The sequence below is a fragment of the Palaemon carinicauda genome, chromosome 2, assembly GCF_036898095.1.
Source record: "Palaemon carinicauda isolate YSFRI2023 chromosome 2, ASM3689809v2, whole genome shotgun sequence".
In the NCBI taxonomy this organism is placed as follows: domain Eukaryota; kingdom Metazoa; phylum Arthropoda; class Malacostraca; order Decapoda; family Palaemonidae; genus Palaemon; species Palaemon carinicauda.
Genome location: NC_090726.1, coordinates 32816912 through 32838632, shown reverse-complemented (window position 1 = coordinate 32838632; position 21721 = coordinate 32816912). Strand labels below are relative to the sequence as shown.

Sequence of the window (21721 nt, the reverse complement as noted above, 5' to 3'; positions counted from 1 at the left end):
AAAATTTATTTTATAATTAAAATATCATATTAAACTAAAAAAATTTGATAATAAAGTAATAAGTATGTTATTAAACAAACCATTATTGAAGCAATAAAGACCAGTACACAGCAATTTTGATGCAGTAACAACATAAATCCCTTCAGGTAAATATTTTCTTCTGAGGACCTAGTTTATTGTGATGTGGTAATTATTTCCAGGTCAGAACAAGTTTCTGACATTCATAATTTTTCATTTGTAGTTGGAGGACATCACAGAGCCCTTTGAAGATTTAGTTTATGGACCAATTCTGAACAACATTGCCGAACTTGAGGGGGACCCAGTACTAGTCAAGACAGATGGCTATCCTACCTATCACTTTGCTAATGTTGTTGATGATCATTTGATGGAGATAACACATGTCCTGAGAGGTGTTGAGTGGCAAGTATCAACTCCAAAACATTTACTCATATATAAGTAAGTGTGAGAGCATTTTGTTTGTTCATACATGGATACAAACTAGCGTCCTTTATGTAGGGATGTTTTCAGCACGAGCTTAAATACAGTAACCTTTAGAATTGTTAACAAGGTAGTTAATGACAGGTGGGAGTGAGGGCGAGGAGCCTCACTCTCTTACCTGTCAAGGTCTCTTCACTTATGTTTTCGGCCGCCTTGAGTACGGACGTACTGATGTGCCCTCAAGCAAACTTTTCATTTTCCTTCTTTTCAGGAAGTGAATTCTGGCTGTTGATTGTTATTGCCATTTCTGCTGCCCCTATCTCAGGGTTGAAGAATTACTCGCTGGATATGACTTGATGCTGATAAATTACACTCCTGAGCTCCATTCTTTAGAGCCTGCTGAAGTTCTCCTTTATCATCCCTGGATGAGAGGGAGGATGATGAAATATATACCAACCTTTTGCTCATCATATGCCAGTTATATTATTCTGGATTGCAATTCACCTCAAGAGAAAAGGATCCCTCCTTTGACCGTGTACCAGTCTTTTTGGATAGGCCAAGCCCTATCAGCCTATTTGTCATAATGATAGACAGATGGGAGGTTTCTGGAGTTATCTTCACTCCTGTACAGGACAAGGTAGACTAACATATCCAGGGAAGAAAAATAACCTACTAATTTGGTTCTAGGGTGACTGCTAACTCATCAAGCAGTGAGTCTCCCTACATAAAGGACAATGGTTTGTATCCACTGGAACAAATCATAAAATTTAAAATTTTAACCTGAGTCATATTAAACTTCCTTCCTCAACCACCTCGCAGTCTTGAGTCGAAAGGTCATAAGTGAAGAGACTTTGACATACAGAATATGGGGGCAGGACTCATCGCCCTGGCTCTCACCTATTGTTAACTATCTCGTTTACAATTTTAATGGCAGTTCTAGCTCGTGCTGAAAACATATCCCTACATACAGGACTGAGGTTTGTATAACTAGGAAAAATACATATTAATAGAAATTACCTTAGGATAATTTAGCTACCCCTGAATCCCAATAAGCCACCCAAATTTTTACCACATTGGCAACCTTGCTAACTCCTATTCCATACCGCTGCTGGTAACACTGATAGCTGTAATAAAAGTTTTTACAGCTCTTTCTCCAGTTGCTTTTGAGCTGGCAGTCAAATAACAACCGTCCACTCTTTTGAATTTCGATTACCATTTTTTTTTTCTTTTTTTTTGTGCCTATAGCTCCTTCAAGCATTTGTGTGTTTGTGGGTGTCTTTTATATCAATTACCAATACAGATGTAAGATTTTTAATCTTTCTTCCCACAGCGAATTGATGCTCTTGGCCCAAAATTAAATGACTGCGTAATTCAATAGTCATAAGTTATTGCAGCAGGAAGGGCTTTTGTGCCTGCGATAGATAGTTATATACATTTACTGTATGCGTAAACTATCTGGCGTTCACGTTTCAAGAGGGCGTTTATGGAAACAAATTCTCTTTAGAGCATGAGTCTCTGTGGCAAGGCACGAAAGGAAAGTTTTGGGAGATTTGGCATTTTACTTCTAATCTCTCTCTTTCTCATAAGGTTACACTAAAACTCAGTCCTAGGTTTGCCTGTAAGGATTCCCAAACCTTTTAGGACGATTTGAACCGCTGATTCAGAATTCAGTTGTTAAGGGGAAAATGAATTTTGCTTTAGATTTGTAATTTATCACTGTTATAACACACGATTCCGATTGTGCAGTCAGCTGTTTTTTAGAGAGAACAACAAGAATTCAGGCATGTTTGTGTGAAGCACTTGCATTCCCAGAGTAAAGAAACATTAGAACACTACTGCTCCCTAGCACAGTGGTAACGGGTTCTCCCAGCACGTGGTAACGGGTTCTCCCAGCATTAATGTGGCAGCAGATTAATCCCACATCGGGAGTATTTATTTTTTTTTTTTTGACGACAGCTTCCTGTTAACTCAGGTGACAGGTGGTTGCTTTGGTATTGGTATGTTGACATAACTTTCCCCACTTATATCGCCTGTCACTGATGCGGTGGAACTACTGTATTAGGTTTTTTCTCATGATGAGTGAGATGCCTCCTATGCCTATTTTATCCCTCCTTTCTCAATATCAGTTCTCGAGAATTCGGCGATTTTCGGAAGTGCTGTATTCTTGATCAACGATCGGGTTCACAGCGTCGGCCTCTCTTGGCAACTGTTTGAGGCCAGTCGTCTTGCCTTCGAGCACCCCCCCCCTCTTCTTGGTCGACTGGGTCGGGATTTTTAGCTCTTTCTCCTCAGGATTGAGACTTTGCTCCTGTTACCATCAGGCATCAGGCTCGAGAATTAAGTAGCGTCAATAGCCTTTGATTCATTAAAGATCTTTTAAGCATGTTCTTCTCTTCCTGTATTTTCTTAACTAAGAAAATAGATTTGATTTGAGTCTTTTCTTTGTCCTTTGTCTTCTTGCCAGAATGGTGTCCGCTCTGATTTTTGTTGTCAGGTTTTTTGTGTCGTTCTGGCTTAGGGGAAAGAGAGTTAGGTGATAGATGGGTTTCTTTGCTAGCCAGGGAAGATCTGTTTGCTTTCCCATCGGTTGTTTCCTGTCATCTTACAGAAGGGATTGTACCTTGTACCCTGTACCTTTACTTTTTGATGTTGGGTCGATGCTCTAATCACATGCACTTTTAATTTTCCTCCTCAAAGAGGATGCTTGGACTGGAGCTTGTCCTTTCCATTTTGATTTCTTTCTGCTGCCCTCACTCTGGACTAACCTTCAGTTCTTGCTTGACCTTCTCTATCACTGTGTGGTAAGATTTGTTCAGATTTAAATTTGGGGATTTCTCGCTTTATGCTTTATTCTTATCCTCCTATTCTGTTCAAAAGGGGAATAAGGAGAATTCTACCAGTTACCTCCTAGTTGATGTGGATAATTGGGCTAGATGAATTATCCTAAGGTAAAGTTTATTAATATGGATTTTTCATACTGAAATAAATATTAATACTTACCTGGATAATTTAGGTAGTCCCCCCCATTTTTCCCCACTTCTGGTATTACACACATGCAGAATGAGTTGAGCGAACTCTCGTTCCAACTGTCTGTGTTACCAATGGTGGTACGGAATAGGAGGTATCAGGATTGCTAATGTGGTAAAAGTTTGGGCTGGTTATTGGTATTTTGGGCTAACTAAATTATCCAGATAAGTATTACTAATATTAATTTTTGTATGAAAATTCCATATTATCGTACTTTATGAATTTGTGATTTTTGAATGAAGCTTATTTGTACTGTATTACATTTTTGTTCTATACAAATGCAAACCCTCGTCCTTTAATTAGAAAACTAATTCAAGCGTATCTGGAACTCAGCAGTTAAAACTTATGACAAGGTGTCAGTAGTACTGATAGGTGGTTGGGGGAAGCCATGCCCCCTTGCTGTTACACTGAACAGCCACTTTGATTCCAGCTTACGAATAACAAAGACGTGCTATCAACTTCTCTTCAAAATTGGCTTATAGTATTTTTTTTCTTTATCTCTTAGAGATAAGGCTTAAAGCTGGAGGATTTGCCTGTTTCCCTTAGCGAAACAGGTTAGCCTCTCCCTCGGGAGGAGTCTCAAAAGTTTAAGATCTTGTCCCAGTTGACGACTCTGTGCTACACCTTTGGAATTCCCTGGGGTTACAGGAATCTCCCTTCAGGAAGATGCTAACCTTAGCACTTTATCCCTTGAATGGGAATAAAACTTCAGTGTCTGATGACTTTGATGTTGGATCTGAACTGTAATGGCTGGCTAATATTCCGTCCTTGAGTAAGACTTCCCTGATTGTCCAACCCCTTACGAAAGTATCAGGAAGAATAGGTTCTTCCCAAAAGAGGGACCATATTCTCTTTATGTGATGAGCTTGCTTGCTCATGCAGATCTTTAGAGTGGCTCGCGCCTTCCCATGCTAATGCGCGCACTCACAATTTTTGTAATATATCCCCGAGCACTCTGTGGGTTGGACTCTGAATCATCTTTTACCGATAGACACGTTGCTTTGCATGCATAACCTTCTCCAACTAGATCGGAAAACCCTGCCTCAGCAGACCTTGTCTGTACTCAGCGCACTCCTGACACGTGCGCGTAGGTTGTGCACAACAACATTGTGTTCTCACACGAGTACGCTCAACATTAGCAAGTCCATGGAAAGCACAACACCAGCTCGCTCCCACACTAGAATGCTTAACACTAACGCACAGTGACAGAGTTTAATGGAATCCCATAAATCTGTATGCCCCTCCTTTAACACGCTCCCCCTAAGGGGATATATTTCCTAACATCCCGAACGTGTGATTGCAATTACGTGCATGCAATACCTACTCTCCTATTCCTTTCCCACACTGACAAGGGATGGCTGATAAAGAAGCATGTCAGGGTGTAACTTCCACACCCATTCAGCTTAGATCATGATGCTTACTGAACGGAGGGATCTACTCCTGTACAAGTATCTGTTTGTGCCTCTTTAGTCCACTCGGTGTAGGCACGTAGTTAGCTGACATTTTACACACTGCCAGCTGAAAGAAACTGGGGTTGCCACCCTTCCTTTTCACTTAGAGAACGATTAGTCCTTCAAGACCGATCCATTGGCGTTACATATAAGGCACTCCCACCATTTCCGTCTCTGTGGGAGAGACAGTGTTGCCCAGTCCTTCACCTATGACAAAGAAAGAGACTGCTAGATTATGTGCTACTTTTCTTTCACCTCAGCTGTTCACGATTGCACATGTATAGGGAAGTGCCACCTTACATCCTTGCAATCGGCCATATCACCTGTTTGCGCAGCCATTAGAATGCTATTAGGCTTTTAACATGCAACTAGGTGTTAGTAGAGTGATGACAATGGGTACCAGCCCACGCTCGTTCATGAACACCAGGCCAACGCAAGACAAAGCGGGGAACCTGAGACCCAGTCCCCAAGGCTTGAGGCCCCTTGCCTCGGCTCAAGGGGGTACTGAAACACAAGGATGCCATCCACGTCCCACTTGGCTATTGGCGTTAGTCTGAGACTGGAGCTCCATGGTCACGGCGCTGGCCTCATATAACAGCCCCAACTACACATGTAGAGACATCACAGTTCAGGTATAACCTTGTCGGTTCATGGGTGTAGGTTATCCAGCATCTCCTCCAAATGAGAGACATTTTACAATGAACTGTGAAGGAGATGTCTGGATATCTCCGCAAATCCTTGGCAGCAATCAATCAGGATAAGTAGGCTATCATTAGCAGTTAGTGCCTTAGCGAGGTTAACCCTTAAGACAGTTTTCTTGCTGTCCTTGGCCTTTGCTAAATGGGTAGGTAAAATTCTAAGATAGTCACCTACTATTTCTTATACTGAGGGTTGGATTAATGTCTCATTTTCCTTCATTCCTGAGTTCATAGCTGAGACTTAGAGCTATTTTGTGCACAATTTCAGGTTTTAGACCTTTTCCATCTCATCACTTCAAAGGACAACAGGCAATCCAGACGAGTTACTTCTTTGCCTGTGAGTACACGAAGATGCTATCTGAAGCGTACCCAACCTTTCAGACCACAGCTCTAAAACCTGTTCATTGTTACAGGGAGGTGTTAAAGGAAAATCTTCAAGAACACCATCTTCTCCTGGCTTTGAAGCATGACCAATAGAGTGCAGGACCAGTCAGCAGGTGAATCAGTAAATCCAACCCAGGCTCATAGTCATGAAGTAAGGGAAGTAGGAGCTACACTAGCCTTCAAGAGGAACCTGTCTGTAGGGTACGTGTTGGAGATAGGAGTCTAGAAACAACTGACTACCTTTACAACCTATTACCTAAAGAAATGTATCCACAAGTCCCTCAACACATTTACCCTAGGACCTGCGGTAGGTGCTCAGCAGGTTGTGTATTATACCTCGCTACCTCGCAGGATAAGAAGCATTTTGTTTAAGATGATGGTTGCAACTTCAAAGTAGGATAAGAGTGTGAATGTCTCCCCTCACTAATGAGGTTAGAAGCATAGAATATTTATATTAATGTCAAGACTGAATTAAGTTGACTTTAACCACCAGATGTAACTTCTGTGGGAAATAGGTATTGCTTCTTGAAGGGACGAGAACGTAAATTTTTTATTTTTGGGGGTTAATGTTGATATTGATTCTGCTTTGGGGACAGAATATAGTTTTTTGGTGAGTATAGAAATAAAAAGATTTATCAAAATTAAATTTTTTTTATATAACTGTAATTTATAATTGTTCTGTTGTTCTACTGTACCATCTATCCTTGGTTCTCTAAAGATTACTCTCCTCCCAATCATACTGATTAGGTGCTTCTTTCACAATATTCTAAATGGGGTGAAAATTCAGCTGTTGGGTAATCCTTGGAATAGATTGTATCTATGAATCAAAATAACAATAGCTGTGATATTTTCATAAGTTGTTTATATTTTACATAAAATGAATATGTTCAGTCTATCTTTGATGTGATTACTATGGTAAACTAACCTGACAAAGTATTTCCTTGAATCTGTTTTCATAGCTGAGTTGATTTTTAGTCAATTTTAGTACAATGCTAACAGAAGAATTATGTATATTACATTTGTTTAATTTATACAGTACTGTATATATATGTAGAAATTTTTTGTTGAATATCTGAGTGCCCTTTTTAAACTGCTTTTATTCATCAGAGCCTTTGGCTGGGATCCCCCAAACTTTGCTCATTTACCACTGATTAAAAACTCTGATGGCACAAAACTTTCTAAGCGCCAGGGAGATCTTCATGTGGAATCTTTAAAAGCCAAAGGTTATTCGGCTACTGCTGTCCTTAATTTCATCACCAACATTGGCGGTGGGTTTGAGAATCGAGACCACAATGCTGTTTATAGCATTGATGAGTTGATAAGCAAGGTAAGGAAAAGGATGTTAGACTTCTTCTGTAATCTCAGAGACAAGAAAGTTCAAAGCATGTTACTTTTTACTTTTCTTTTCACTTTCTGTATTTATATCCATTAATAGCTTGGGTTCAGGTTCTATAACCTATATACAAAAGCTCGAACCTCTGTTTATAGAATACAAAGTCATTTATAAATGGTTCCATCTTTGTGAAGAGAACTTGGTCAAGTGTCAGACCATCTTTGCTTGTAATTAATGCTTTTTTATATGTACATTGGCCTTGTAAGGGCCAGACTACTAATTGAAAATAATTGTAAAAATTTCCTGATTTACATCTTTACAATCTAGCCAAATAGTAAATGACATATGTAGCTTTAAAAAAATTACCATTTCCATTATCAGATATAACTTATTTAGTGGAATATGATAGTGGGTTAAAATTGCAAGTTGTGATACAAGCAGTCCCAATAAATGGCTATTTCAAAGATGGCTGACACTATTCCAAAATGACAGCAAATTTGCTCTATATAGTATTTCAAATATTTTCATTCCATAAGCTTTCAAAAGTTGTATGCTGTCCATACAATGATTGTGAATTTAGATTTCTGCATTCTTACTATCTTTAACTGATAAACTGAACACATCTTCCCATATAGCCGCCATACTTCCAAAATGGCTACCAAAGGTATAAATATATATTTGTTTCTACATGACATACAAGCCCTCATCCTTTAACTAGGATGATTACTTCAGTGCGAGCTGGAATCCGTCATTGAAATGGATAACGAGCAGTTATTCGACCGGTGAGCGTGCAGGGCTTCACAGTCAGGTCTCTATTCACTTTTGCTTTGACCACTGTGCTGTTTGCTTGTGCGGTAGTGCTCTTCAAAGCTATGGATTCTTTTTCTTATGCTTATCTGGTTGTTGACTATGGAATGGAAATGAAATTCATGTTTGCTGGGCAAAGGGCTAGTTCTGAAACTGCTTCATGACAGAATTTGATGCAGACTCACATTGTCTCTGGGCTTCTTGTCATGGGCATGTCTGTACACAGACATCTTATTGTGCCAAGTGTCAATCGTGGCCTCCAGTGCAGTGGCAGGCATATACTCTGAAGGGGAAGAAGCGCTATATGCATACGTTAGAGTCAGACTGGGCAACAACCAAGAAGACACCGTTGAAGGCTTCCGCTGCTGTTCTATCTTCAGTGAGAATGTCTACTGCTGTCCTCTCTCTACTTATGTCCCTGGATTGGTCCCTGTGGGAGTACGCTGCAGTGGTTAGGAAATGCAGATTGATATTGGCTTCCTTGTCAGGTTTCGTGAGCATGCTGGGAACTCCAAGTATTCGTCGCTTCAGATATGACGGTGTAGGCTGTAGATGACATGTTTGACCTAATTTGTGGGCATTTGGTACATGTGACATATATTTCTGGATTTGAGGGAAGGGGCTCATCATTGCTTAGTAAATAACCCTGAAATATGTTGATTATGTCATTATGATCCCCTGTAGTGAGGTAAAAGCCCAAACTAACCCCTGATAATTCTCAAAACATGAAATTTTTGTAGAAAAAATTAAAACTACTTTTTTGTTTATTGGTTAATACTTACCACTGGTATATAAAAAGATATGAAATTTTATGTTCTAAAGTTTATAGAAGGGTTCTGGAAAATTATAAAAATTATATACTTTACTGTATGAAAAATGGAAAACTCTAATTTTTCAATATTAAACTTAGCCGGTGATTATATAAGCTGCAACTCTGTTGCTCGACAGAAAACTCTACGTTAAAAATCCGCCAGCGATCGCAATGCAGGTAGGGGGTGTACTTCAACAGCGCCATCTGTCGTGCAGGTACTCAGTACTCAATGTAAACACAGAACTCAATTTTCTCTCTGTCGGGCTACCGGCAAGACCTACTAATTCGCTGTTACTAACTGGATTTGTTTTCACAACTATTTGGTGAAGTACACTATTCTAGTTTTGAGCTTTCGCTATGCAGGTGTTTTATCTTCATCTCAAAACTTGAACTCGTTTTGGATAGATTTAATTATGGTGACAAAGAGAGTATGGACTCTCTTTCACTTTTAAATGGCCGACCCTTCCCTTAGACGGAAGTGTGTTTAGGTTTTTAGTAATTTTGCTTAACACGTTATAGATCTATATATTTTATATCTCTCCGCCTTTATTAGGCCTCTTCGATTAACTTTCCATTTATTATAAACATATAAAAATAAATTTTTATGTTTTGTTTATATGCGACCTTTCCTGATAGTAGGCGGTCCTAACTTGGAACCGAAGTTAATCAACGTTGAGCCCGTTATATCGTATTTAACCTTTAAAGAATTTAAAACTTTTTAAATTTAATGTTTTATGAAAGAATTTCTTTGATAGTCTTCGTACTGTTTTCAAAGATGAACTAACGTTTAGTTTTTTAGACTACGCAGTTGTTGACGTTCAGGACGTTCAACATGCGCTCTATCGTTACGATAGAGAGAGAGTGTATCACGGTTTCACTTTGCAGTAAGAGTAAATCGATTCTGACGTTTCGTTCATTCTTTCTTAGCTTAAATGTTTTAAATTCTAAATTAAGGGAACTTTTTATTTGGAAAACCTTTCAGTTTTTTCCTTTAGTCAAATAACATGTTTTTTTGACGATATATAATTGGGCTCTTCTCTTAGGTGCGAAATCAAGAGAGAAAGAGAGAGAGAGATAGAGACGGAGGGAGAGAGAGGAGAGAAAACGTTCCGTTCAAGCGGGTAACGTTGTTCTCGTGTTACTCTCGTCCCTAGTCTCTGTACGGGGAGGAAGGTAAAACGTTTCTAGGGTTTTATTCTTGTCCCCAGGCTATGTGCGGTGAGAGATTGTAAACGTAGTTTATTTGAACTAGTGTTTAGTCTCTTTCCCAGCCACTGAATTTTTTATCTTTATATATGTTTTCTGTTTTTTGCTAGTATTAATGAGCTGCATTATACGACTGATTTCGCAATTACTACCTTTTAATGAAGGGTAGAATTGCGTGTTTCAGGTAGAAATCAGTACAAGTTTCGATTTCAGTGAAATAAGTGCAAAACAGAAAATCGATAAAGTGATATGCGCAAAGTGTTACAGTGTTGCGTTCGAGGGTTCGTCTGTTCGTGCCTGTCGTTCACCTAGTCCGGGACCTCTTGCAAGCTCCCAAGCCCAGGGGAGAAGTAATGTCGAACGACTTATGGGTTCGAGAGGCCTTGATCAACGAACAGACGTTTTTCCCTCCGTGGTTTCGGGCGTATCTACCCAAGATCGCCCCACCCACACAAAGACGAGAGAGCCCATTTATTTCTCGTCTGCGGAAGAGGTTTCTCGTAAGAAACCATGGACCTAGGTCTCGCGGCTTATTAAGCGCAAGTCGGTCCCTTCCGCGCAAGTCCAACGGCCCAGTTGTAGCCACTGGGTCAGTTCGGACTCGCTGCAGTCTTCCGACGACTGCTCACCTCCTAAGAGAGGCAAAGCGGTACCGCATCAGGCAGTCACACCGTCTGTTGCCGCACCTGCTCTTGTAGACCCTAAGTGGTCTTTGCTGCAGACCATGCAGTCTCAGTTAACGTCATTGATGCAGGACTTTCGTGCGGAGAAGGTTGACACCAACCTCTAGCCTACAACCAACCACGGTTGTGCGTCCTGTGGACGCTGAGGCGACCTTCTGCCGCACTCCAGCTGAGAGAGTCCCGCCACCCATGCGTTCCAGTGTACCCTGCCAGCCGCATGTTGACGTTCAGCGACGCACGGAACCTTCCGTTGACGTTCGCGAGGTACAACAACAGTCTAAGTTGTTTTGTTTTGACGCGGTGCGTCAACCTCCGCATTCTAGAGTTGTTTTGACTGCTCAGTCTAGACAGTCAAAGCAGTCTCGAGTGGACACTGTACGTCCTCACGCACCTGTTGTGGTTGACAGTTCAGTTGTTGACAGTTCACAGACTGTCAAGCAGTTACATGACGTTGCCTTCTGGTCTGCTACTAATGCTCCAGTGAGAGACTCACTGAGGTAACCTAGCTTTTATCGGACAAGGTTCCTGTAGATGAGGAAGTTGCTGTTCTCCCTCCTACTGATATTCCCTTGAGGACTCTATCAGATGGAGAGGAGCCTTAAGCTGCTTAGCCTCCTATGGACTTTAATTAAATCATGATGATTTTTTTTTTTTTAAGGATCTTCGTCCGGATCTTGTAACTGCTGCTCCTCGTTCGCCTAAACGTCAGAACTTACACTAGGCCTAGCTACTTCGAAGCCGTTGTTTTTAAGCTAGTGCTCTCTCGCTCTCCTAGAGAGCGTTACGTTGGCTAGGCGACTGGTTTTTGCACCAGGAGGAGTTTTTAGGGATACAGCCTTTGATTTCCCTTCTTTTAAACTGGCTTATAGAGCGAGAGTCTGATATGACACGAGAGAAGTTCTCGGCTTGGGAGTTCATGCCTCTGCCCAGATAGACTTCTCAATTCTGGTAGACTCGCCCTGGCGCCTAGCCAGGAGACGCTCCAAGTTGTTTACAGGTCAACTTCTCAGCTTTTGTCAAGCCTTTGAAGTTTTGCTGTACTATTATGTCACACATAACAAGGCTTTCAGGGATGGTAAACGGTTCCGCCTCAGTCGCTAACCCCGTCTGTTGCCACACCTGCTCCCGTAGACCCTAAATGGGCTTTGCTGCAAGCCATGCAGTCCAAGCTTGCGTCCTTGATAGAGGACTTAAATGCGTAGAAGAACCTTCTGGCCAACAACCTTCCAACCGGTCGGTTGTGCGCCCTGTTGACGCTGAGGTAACCTACTCGCGTCTGCCAGTTGAGGTGGTTCCTCCTTCTGGCCAACAACCTTCCAACCGGTCGGTTGTGCGCCCTGTTGACGCTGAGGTAACCTACTCGCGTCTGCCAGTTGAGGTGGTTCCTCCTTCTGGCCAACAACCTTCCAACCGGTCGGTTGTGCGCCCTGTTGACGCTGAGGTAACCTACTCACGTCGGCCAGTTGAGGTGGTTCCTCCACCGATGCGACCCAGTGTGGGTTGCCAGTCGCACGTTGACGTTTAGCGACGCTCGGAGGTGGTTGTTGACGTTCAGGACGTTCAACAACCAGCAGAGGTGACTTGTTGTGACGCAGTGCGTCAACCTCAGCAACCCGGTAGGGTGTTGACTGCACAACCCAGACGGTCTAGACAGTTTCGGGTTGACGCTGTACTTCCTCGCGCACCCATGGTTGTTGACAGTTCACAGACTGTGCAGCAGTTCCATGATATTGCGTCCGGCTCCGTCACGCATCCACCAGTGCGACCGGACTCAGCGAGCCAGACGTTGCCCACTCCGTTGCCGTTTCCTCATCAGTTTTCGGATAAGGAACCCTCTGATGAGGACGTTGCTGAACAACAAGACGATCAGCCCCCAGAATAGATCAAGCCCTGCTATCCATCCAGAAGATGCTGAAGAAGGAACGCTGCTCAGTCAGGCTGTGGATGAGTCTGGTAGGGACGCTGTCATCCGTGGAACAATTTGTGTCACTAGGAAGACTACTTCTCCGTCCTCTTCTTTACCATCTAGCTTTTCACTGGAAAAAGGACAAGACGCTAGAAGCGGTCTCGATCCCGGTTTCCGGAAAGATAAAGTCTTGTCTGACTTGGTGAAAGGACTATATCAACCTTAGAGAGGGTCTTCCCCTGACTGTTCAGACTCCCAACCACGTTCTCTTCTCGTACGCATCGGACGTAGGCTGGGGTGCGACTTTAGACGGTCGGGAATGCTCGGGATTATGGAACTCGAGTCAAAGGACAATGCATTTCAACTGCAAGGAGCTACTGGCAGTACGTCTGACCTGGAAAAGCTTCAGGTCTCTCCTTCAAGACAAAGTGGTGGAGGTGAACTCGGACAACACCACGGCTTTGACGTACATCTCCAAGCAAGGAGGGACCTACTCTCTGACGTTGTACGAGATCGCAAGGGACCTCCTCACCTGGTCAAAAGGTCTAGACATATCACTAGTAACGAGGTTCATCCAAGGCAACTTGAATGTCATGGCAGATTGTCTCAGTCGGAAGGGACAAATAATTCCAACAGAATGGACCCTCCACAAGGATGTATGCAAGAGACTTTGGGCCACCTGGGGCCAGCCAACCATAGATCTCTTCGCAACCTCGATGACCAAGAGGCTCCCAATATTTTGCTCACCAATCCCGGACCCAGCAGCAGTTCATATAGATGCCTTTCTACTAGATTGGTCACATCTAGATCTATATGCATTCCCTCCGTTCAAGATTGTCAACAAGGTACTGCAGAAGTTCGCCTCTCACGAAGGGACAAGGTTGACGCTAGTTGCTTCCCTCTGGCCCGCGAGAGAATGGTTCACCGAGGTACTTCGATGGCTAGTAGACGTTCCCAGAACACTTCCCCTAAGGGTGGACCTTCTACGTCAGCCACTCGTAAAGAAGGTACACCAAGGCCTCCACGCTCTTCGTCTGACTGCCTTCAGACTATCGAAAGACTCTCGAGAGCTAGAGGTTTTTCGAAGGAGGCAGCCAGAGCGATTGCTAGAGCAAGGAGAACATCCACCCTTAGAGTCTACCAATCGAATTGGGAAATCTTCCGAAACTGGTGCAAGTCAGTATCCGTATCCTCGACCAGTACCTCTGTAACTCAAATAGCTGACTTCCTCTTATATCTGAGGAAAGAACGATCTCTTTCAGCTCCCACTATCAAGGGTTACAGAAGCATGTTGGCATCAGTCTTCCGTCACAGAGGCTTAGATCTTTCCAACAATAAAGATCTACAGGACCTCCTTAAGTCTTTTGAGACCACGAAGGAGCGTCGTTTGGTTACACCTGGTTGGAATTTAGACGTGGTACTAAGATTCCTTATGTCAGACAGGTTCGAACCGCTACAATCAGCCTCCCTGAAAGATCTCACCTTAAAGACTCTTTTCCTGGTATGCTTAGCCACAGCTAAAAGAGTCAGTGAGATTCATGCCTTCAGCAAGAACATCGGATTCTCATCCGAAACGGCTACATGTTCTACAACTTGGTTTTCTAGCCAAAAACGAGCTGCCTTCTCGGCCTTGGCCAATATCGTTCGATATTCCAAACTTATCGTATGGTTGGAAATGAACTAGAAAGAGTCTTATGTCCTGTAAGAGCTCTTAAGTTCTATTTAAAACGAACTAAACCTTTACGAGGCCCGTCTGAAGCTTTATGGTGTTCAGTTAAGAAACCATCTTTGCCTATGTCAAAGAATGCTTTATCCTATTTTATCAGACTGTTAATACGAGAAGCTCATTCCCATCTGAATGAGGAAGACCAAGCTTTGCTGAAGGTAAGGACACACGAAGTTAGAGCTGTCGCAACTTCCGTGGCCTTTAAACAAAATAGATCTCTGCAAAGTATAATCGACGCAACCTATTGGAAAAGCAAGTCAGTGTTCGCGTCTTTTTATCTTAAGAATGTCCAGTCTCTTTACGAGAACTGCTACACTCTGGGACCATTCGTAGCAACGAATGCAGTAGTGGGTGAGGGCTCAACCACTACAATTCCCTAATTCCATAACCTTTTTAATCTTTCTCTTGAAATGTTTTATTATTGTTTTTGGGTTGTCCGGAAGGCTAAGAAGCCTTTCGCATCCTACTTGATTTGGCGGGTGGTCAAAGTCATTTCTTGAGAAGCGCCTAGATTAGAGGTTTTGATGAGGTCCTGTTGTATGGGTTGCAACCCTTGATACTTCAGATCCTAGGGGTCGCTCAGCATCCTAAGAGGATCGCGAGGCTCCGTAAGGAAGACGTACTTAAAAAGGAGAGTAATTGTTCAAGTCGACTTCCTTACCAGGTACTTATTTATTTTATGTTTGTTATTTTGAATAACTGCTAAAATGAAATAAAAAATCCTTAGCTCATAATAATGTAAACAATTATTGCTGGTCTCTACCCACCCCCCTGGGTGTGAATCAGCTTATATAATCACCGGCTAAGTTTAATATTGAAAAATGTTATTTTTATAATAAAATAAATTTTTGAATATACTTACCCGGTGATTATATATTAAAGGACCCTCCCTTCCTCCCCAATAGAGACCCAGTGGACCGAGGAGAAAATTGAGTTCTGTGTTTACATTGAGTACTGAGTACCTGCACGACAGATGGCGCTGTTGAAGTACACCCCCTACCTGCTTTGCGATCGCTGGCGGATTTTTAACGTAGAGTTTTCTGTCGAGCAACAGAGTTGCAGCTTATATAATCACCGGGTAAGTATATTCAAAAATTTATTTTATTATAAAAATAACATATTATTGACAATGGTTGGAAAAAAATACCAATAGAAAAATGAGGACATATGAGAAAAATCTTTTCTTTAAAATTTTTGCTTAGAAAATTATTTTTAAAATGCTTTTCAAATTATGAAAATCAGTTGAGAAACAAAAAGGTAGATTACATTTAAAATGGCCCCAAAATAACGTTGTTTTAATTGGGCAGAGTCTTTCCCTTCAAGGGGTTAACTACTGTGCTATAATTGTTCAGTGGTTACTTTTCTCTTGGTAAGGGTGGAGGAGACTCTTTAGCTATCGTGAGCAGCTCTTATAGGAGAAGGACATTCCAAAATCAAACCATTATTCTTTGGTCTTGGTTAGTGCTATAGCCTCTGTGCCATGGTCTTCCAATGTCTTATAGATTTCTTTTGCATTAGGATACACTCAGGCATACTATTCAATGTGTTTCCTTATTTTATTTCCTTACTGGTCTATTTCCCTTGTTGTGGCCCTTTGGCTTATGGCATCCTACTTTTCCAACTAGGGTTGTAGTTCATCTAGTACTGTACACTAGAAATGATAATAATGATGGAGGAACTGTGTGGAGACCTTCATCTCCCTTCCTTCCAGGATGCTGGACACCCCCTCCTCCCTCTACCAATGAGTTTTCACTTGGTTTAATAGAAAGGATGGCACAATTCACGGCCCCTCTTCCCTGATCTACAGTAGGAGAAGTACCTGGTACTTCTGGTTCTGCTGAGTTGCATGCCAGGAGGTGTCTTGTTGCTATTTGCCTGCTTGGGCCTTTGTCAGCCCCCTATTACATTCCCAGGTTTGTCCTTGGGACAAAGCAGTTGTATTTGTGGCGGGGAGCAGAGTCTCTGGAGTATGTTGCCTCACCCTCAATTTTGGTTAGGAATGAGGGTGCTCGAGGGCAGGATGTCTCAAGGACTCTGCACTGTGGTCCGCAGCCCACTAAGGCAGACTACCTTGTAGTAGAGTTCCTTCGGGAAGGTCCTTGTGCTCATTCATGAGTGCAACAGCCTTGGAGAGGCAACCATGGCACTGCCTTTGGAAAGACCTTTGGTCATTGATCAGTACTAAAGGATCGAAGCCCTTACTGGAGTTGCCTTGGTTGGATCTCATTGCCTTGGCCCTGGACCGGATGAACAATCAGATCTGTGGGTCTGAGAATTCAATTCATGCTTTCAGTAGACCTGAAGGACTCATACTTTCAAGTTTCTTTTCACCAGTCTTGAAAATATCTCCTCTCCTCCCTCTACAGTACAGTGTACCAGCTCAAGAATGTGCTTCGAACTGTTTCTGGCTCCCCAGGTGTTCACTTGGGTGTTCACCATGGAAGCCGCTTTTACGTACTTGCGAAGGATATATCTGCTGATATATCTTGATGATTGGTTGATCCTGGCATCCTCGGAGAGGTAGCTGCTTCTGGATGGAGATTGGATTGTCTTCACAGTTTGGTTATCAAACTATAATGACCGATTTAGGCTTGCACTGAGTTAGTGTCTCTAATTAAAGGTTTTTTTTTTTGCTGGGAAAAATTAAAATGACTTGTAATATTTGTCCTATTTGTAAAATTATTATATGTTTTATTTTTATGCTTTCAGTTTAATTTAGGAAGAATCAACACTAATTCATGCAAGTTGGAAATAGAAAAGTTGTCTCAATTTAACCAGTTACAAATTCAACGATGTTTGGAGGTACCGTCAGATGCATCGTCGCTCATTGCAGAGCTCCGTCAGTTATTGAAACACAGTTTTCAGGATAGGTAAGTTGTTTTTGGTCATGCTATTACAGTATCATCATGTTTAAATCAAGTCATATATTTGAAGACTTTGTTACAATATATTTTATTTAAATGTGTATTATATGCATACTTTTGAATAATTTTATAATTATGAATATTGTAGTGACAGTTTGTTATATGACAGCATTGTTGTTAGTTCCTACATAGATACAAACTCTTGTTATTCTTATAAGAGTATGATTTCAGCAAAGCTGGAAATTCAAATGTTAAGATTTTGTAATGAGGTTTTGGTAGTTATAGGTAGGTAGTGTGGAAGCCCACCCCCGGCTAGCTCACTGAGTAGAAATTTGGTCTTCAGCCACCGAGGTGTAAACATGCTCTCAGTATGACTGAACTTGGCTAATAACTCTCTCTTTTGAGGGTGATTAGTTGATTTTGACGATGGAGAAACCAGGTGTGGATGTGCAGTCCTATCCTGGCATTCCTGGCTGTAAGTGTGGAATGTTTATGAGCAGGAGCTCTATGGATCTGCATTTGTTGGGCTCTTCTTGCAGGGTCCATACTTCTAAGGAGTCAGGGCCCTGGAAGAAATGTAAATCGTGGCTATCACTGTTGTACCTTGAATACGGCAAGAGGAGGAAAAACAAAGTTAAGCGAGATACTGTTCTTCTCCTCTGAGGTCTTTTATGAAGTCAAAGAGTTCCACTAAATTTTTCTTCCTTGCTCTAGCACTCAGGCTTCTGAACCCTCTCCTTCTCCTTCAGGGAGATAACGGAGATGAATGATGACCTTGAATTAATCTAACTGCAAGCTCCGAGGAAGTTGGTCCTACCCGCTTTCCCTAGAGATGGTTTAGAGTGAACCTGACTGTTTTTCAGATAATGGTCCGGTGAGAAATGACATCCTATGGACATTGTGGCTGTCCTTAAGGTTAGAGGGCATCCCATCAGAGTAGAGGCTTATATCAGCTTTAGCTATCACTAAACCTAAAGCTTCCTCACCTGCCAACCCCTCTCTTGCACCCCCTGCAAAGAAGGCTGACATGAACTACTCAGGTTTGCCAGACACCTCAGAAGGTGCAGTTGATGACAGATCTTCACCCTCCGCAATTATCTCACCAGCAGCTCAAGGACTCAATGCCTTCGACCTCATCTTCTATGAAAGCAAATAAATATGCCTTGCTGAGGATAAGAGGAGCAGAAACCCTTAGTACAGTACTTTCCAAGGGGATCTGCCTCCCTAGTGAAGGATCCCTCACCCTCTGAATATTGTCCTTTTGAGACCTTCTTGGTTCAGGACAAGAGATTTTGTACGTGAGTATGCATTCATACTTGACCCTATGAGCAGGCATTCTCCTACAGGAACCTTGGATCTCATTATTAAATGCACATATTTTGACAAGCATGCATCAAAATAGTTGTTCTCTCGGATACTTATGATGCTATTAGCGCATATTCAGCGAGACGGGCACTCCCTATTGAGTGCACACTCGTCAGATCTGGGGATCTTATGCTCTTTTCCCCCAATGAATCAGGCTTACTCGCTCAAAACCGATTGCTGGATCTTGCTCAAGCGCATTCTTCTGTTCGTGATCATACGCACTAGCCTCCATGCATTCATACACGCTTGCTGCTAAGTGCACATAAGCACTTGTGGATTCTTTCCTGTTAGTAATAAGCCACAGTCTTCGTCTTGCGCCCACTTGCACTCACCTATTACTGTAGAGCTTATGAATTCTTACCTTTAAGGACTAGAGCACAGCTGAATAAATGGCCCTATCAGAACAATATAGAGTCACTGGACACTGCCCCATGTTTTGATTCTGAACAAGGGGACTCAAAAAACGATACGTGCTTCAGGTTAGATTTCTTTCACACACATTGAATTACAAAGTTGTAGTTCACTGAATTAATAAAAAATGATTGAGGAACAGGATAAAATTATCAAAATAAAATGAAGAAGACTTGAAAAATATTTATTTTGTAAAACAAATTATGGTAAATATTATGCTCAAATAATAAGTGGAACATTGATAACAATGAAATAATATCGGTGTTGTAAATAACTTATTAATCAATTTGTAAAAATAATACCCAGACCTAGAACAAAGCAATCAGCTTTATCCATTTTTTAATATAAATCAATTCTAACGCCGCAAATAACACAAATGATTCCGACACAGAAGCACACAAGTATCTAGAAACATTGGCATATAAGGTTCACATCAAGCTTTCCACTCTCTCTAGATACATAATAATAAAGAAAAGAACAAGCTACCCTAGAAATTCTTGTCCTCTTTAAGGTACACTTTCCATAGTTCACTTCTTGTTTATGTGAAATATACACAACTCTCTGCTCAGAAAACCAGCCAAAGAAATTAAGAAAAATTGTAACAGCAAAATGTATTTATCTCAATCCTTTCACTACATCCTTTGATTCAAGCAACCATCCTAAGGTGCTATGAAATGTGACCACTGCTGCTCAAGAGAGGCTTGGCCTCCTCGTACCTAGTCTTGTCATGAAAGGGAAATAAGGATATGATGAGTGCCATATTTAGAAGTAGACAAATCTTCCTCATTACACCAACCATATAGCCGTCATATTGTAGAAGATTTAAAAAGACCTTCATACATCATCAGTTAGTTATTATCACTCAAGCTCCCAGAATGACTTAGCGGCATGATGCCTGGCTTTGTTTAAGACACAAACATAGCTTGTGACAATGGCCAGACTTTGTTTCACATTTCATGGCTACTGGAAGTTGAAAATCACAACCAACTACAGTAGATATAACTGTTAAGCTTGTACTACATCTTGCCTGCCCTACTGGGTGTAGGGCATTGGACAAACCTAAAATACAAAATATGAGACAATTACATGGCTGAAAAGTGAAAATTTTACCATAATTAGTAATGAAATATAGAAAAATTCTTAATTTTTAAAAAAGTAATTGGCATTTTTCCAGCTATGCCTCTTCAATATTTTACAACAGGACAAACTTCTCTCTTTTTGTCACTGTCTGGGCAGAGGATGGTTTACCAAGTCATGTGAATAAATACGATATAGGGAAAGTGTTCCCATCCAAAGCCCAAGTCACAAGGCTCAGAAACGTAGTGCAACCCTTTCCTTATAAACCACATCCTCCAACATGACAGTGGCAACATCTGGACCACTGGCTCCTTTGGTAAAACGTGTACCACAAGGGAGATTACTCCAAATATCCTTTTGGTGGTGCCTAAAAAGTTATTGGTTGGCAGTCAAGGGGGGAGCTGCTAAAAGGAATGCCAACCTCCAGAGATGCTTTTATTCTTGGACACATCAAAAGAAGGCTTGGATGCACATCATAAGATCCTGCATATCAATATGCTATCACTGAAGGCAGCTCTTCTAGCTCTGCATTCCTTTTAACAACCCATGTTAGGCCACTTGGCAGCTGACATCAACAAGCAAGGAGGAACGCCCTTTCACCACCTATGCGAGTTAGCAAGAAAAGCCCACTTGTGGTCTGCAGAGAATGCAGTAGACTTGTCAGCAAGGTTCATTCCAGCCATAAAGGACATCATTGCTGACAAACTCAGCTGTCAAAAACAGGTGGTAAGTGTAGAGTGGTCTTTTCATCCTCAAGTGGCAAAAAGTCCCGTGACTTTATGAGGTTCCCTAGTAATAGACCTGTTTGCAACAAGCTTCAACAGGAAGGTCTGTACTTATTACTCACCTTTCAACATCTGTGGGATGGCCTCAATGCTTATGCTTTTCCTCTGTTCTGCCGGACCAGAAGGCTAGTCTTCATATAAAGGAGTTTTAACCGAGTCTGTACCCGAAGTTCTGGTTTCTTGTTATTTATTGAGCTTTGCTCTTGACTTTTGATTAGCCAAGACTGGCCTTAAACCATCTATACTGGAAGCCTCATTGAAAGGATCATGAGAATTATCTTCAGTTGGCTGTTTGGAGTATGGCACTTTTCTACAATCCCATCACTCAAAGTCCTTCCTGATGACATGATACAAATCAGGTGGCATTTCAGTCATGCTTCTCTATAATTACTTGAGTCATGTCAGTATGCAGTATTCAGGCTAGCAGCTCATTTTGTCTCCACTACACATCAACTGTGGTTCCTGGCTCTGGTTCCTAATTAATCATGTTCAAAACATGAAATACCAACTAGTTCCCTACTGAGTGCAGAACGTTGCACAAACTACATGGCTGATGAGTTGAAAAAGAATTTAAAGTGCAGTACAAAATATGATAAAAAACTAATTTGATCTCTAGTTTTGAGTATATCCATAACCTCTGTACCATGGTGTTCCACTGTCTTGGGTTAGAGTTCTCTTGCTTGAGGGTACACTTGGGCACTCTATATTCTATCTTATTTCTCTTCCTCTTGTTTTGTTAAAGTTTTTAT

General features: G+C 41.7%; 1 protein-coding gene across 5 annotated transcripts in view; it reads left to right on the top strand.

Moving 5' to 3' along the window:
- The window catches only part of GluRS-m (putative glutamate--tRNA ligase, mitochondrial), a 130989-nt gene that overhangs the window by 44949 nt on the left and 64319 nt on the right, over positions 1 to 21721 (top strand). For all 5 annotated transcript variants that reach the window (XM_068354502.1, XM_068354509.1, XM_068354488.1 and 2 more), the window contains exons 4-6: positions 242 to 456; positions 7106 to 7325; positions 17180 to 17340. In XM_068354502.1, coding sequence (XP_068210603.1) covers positions 242 to 456; positions 7106 to 7325; positions 17180 to 17340 — 596 coding nt within the window. The remainder of the gene's footprint in view (positions 1 to 241; positions 457 to 7105; positions 7326 to 17179; positions 17341 to 21721) is intronic.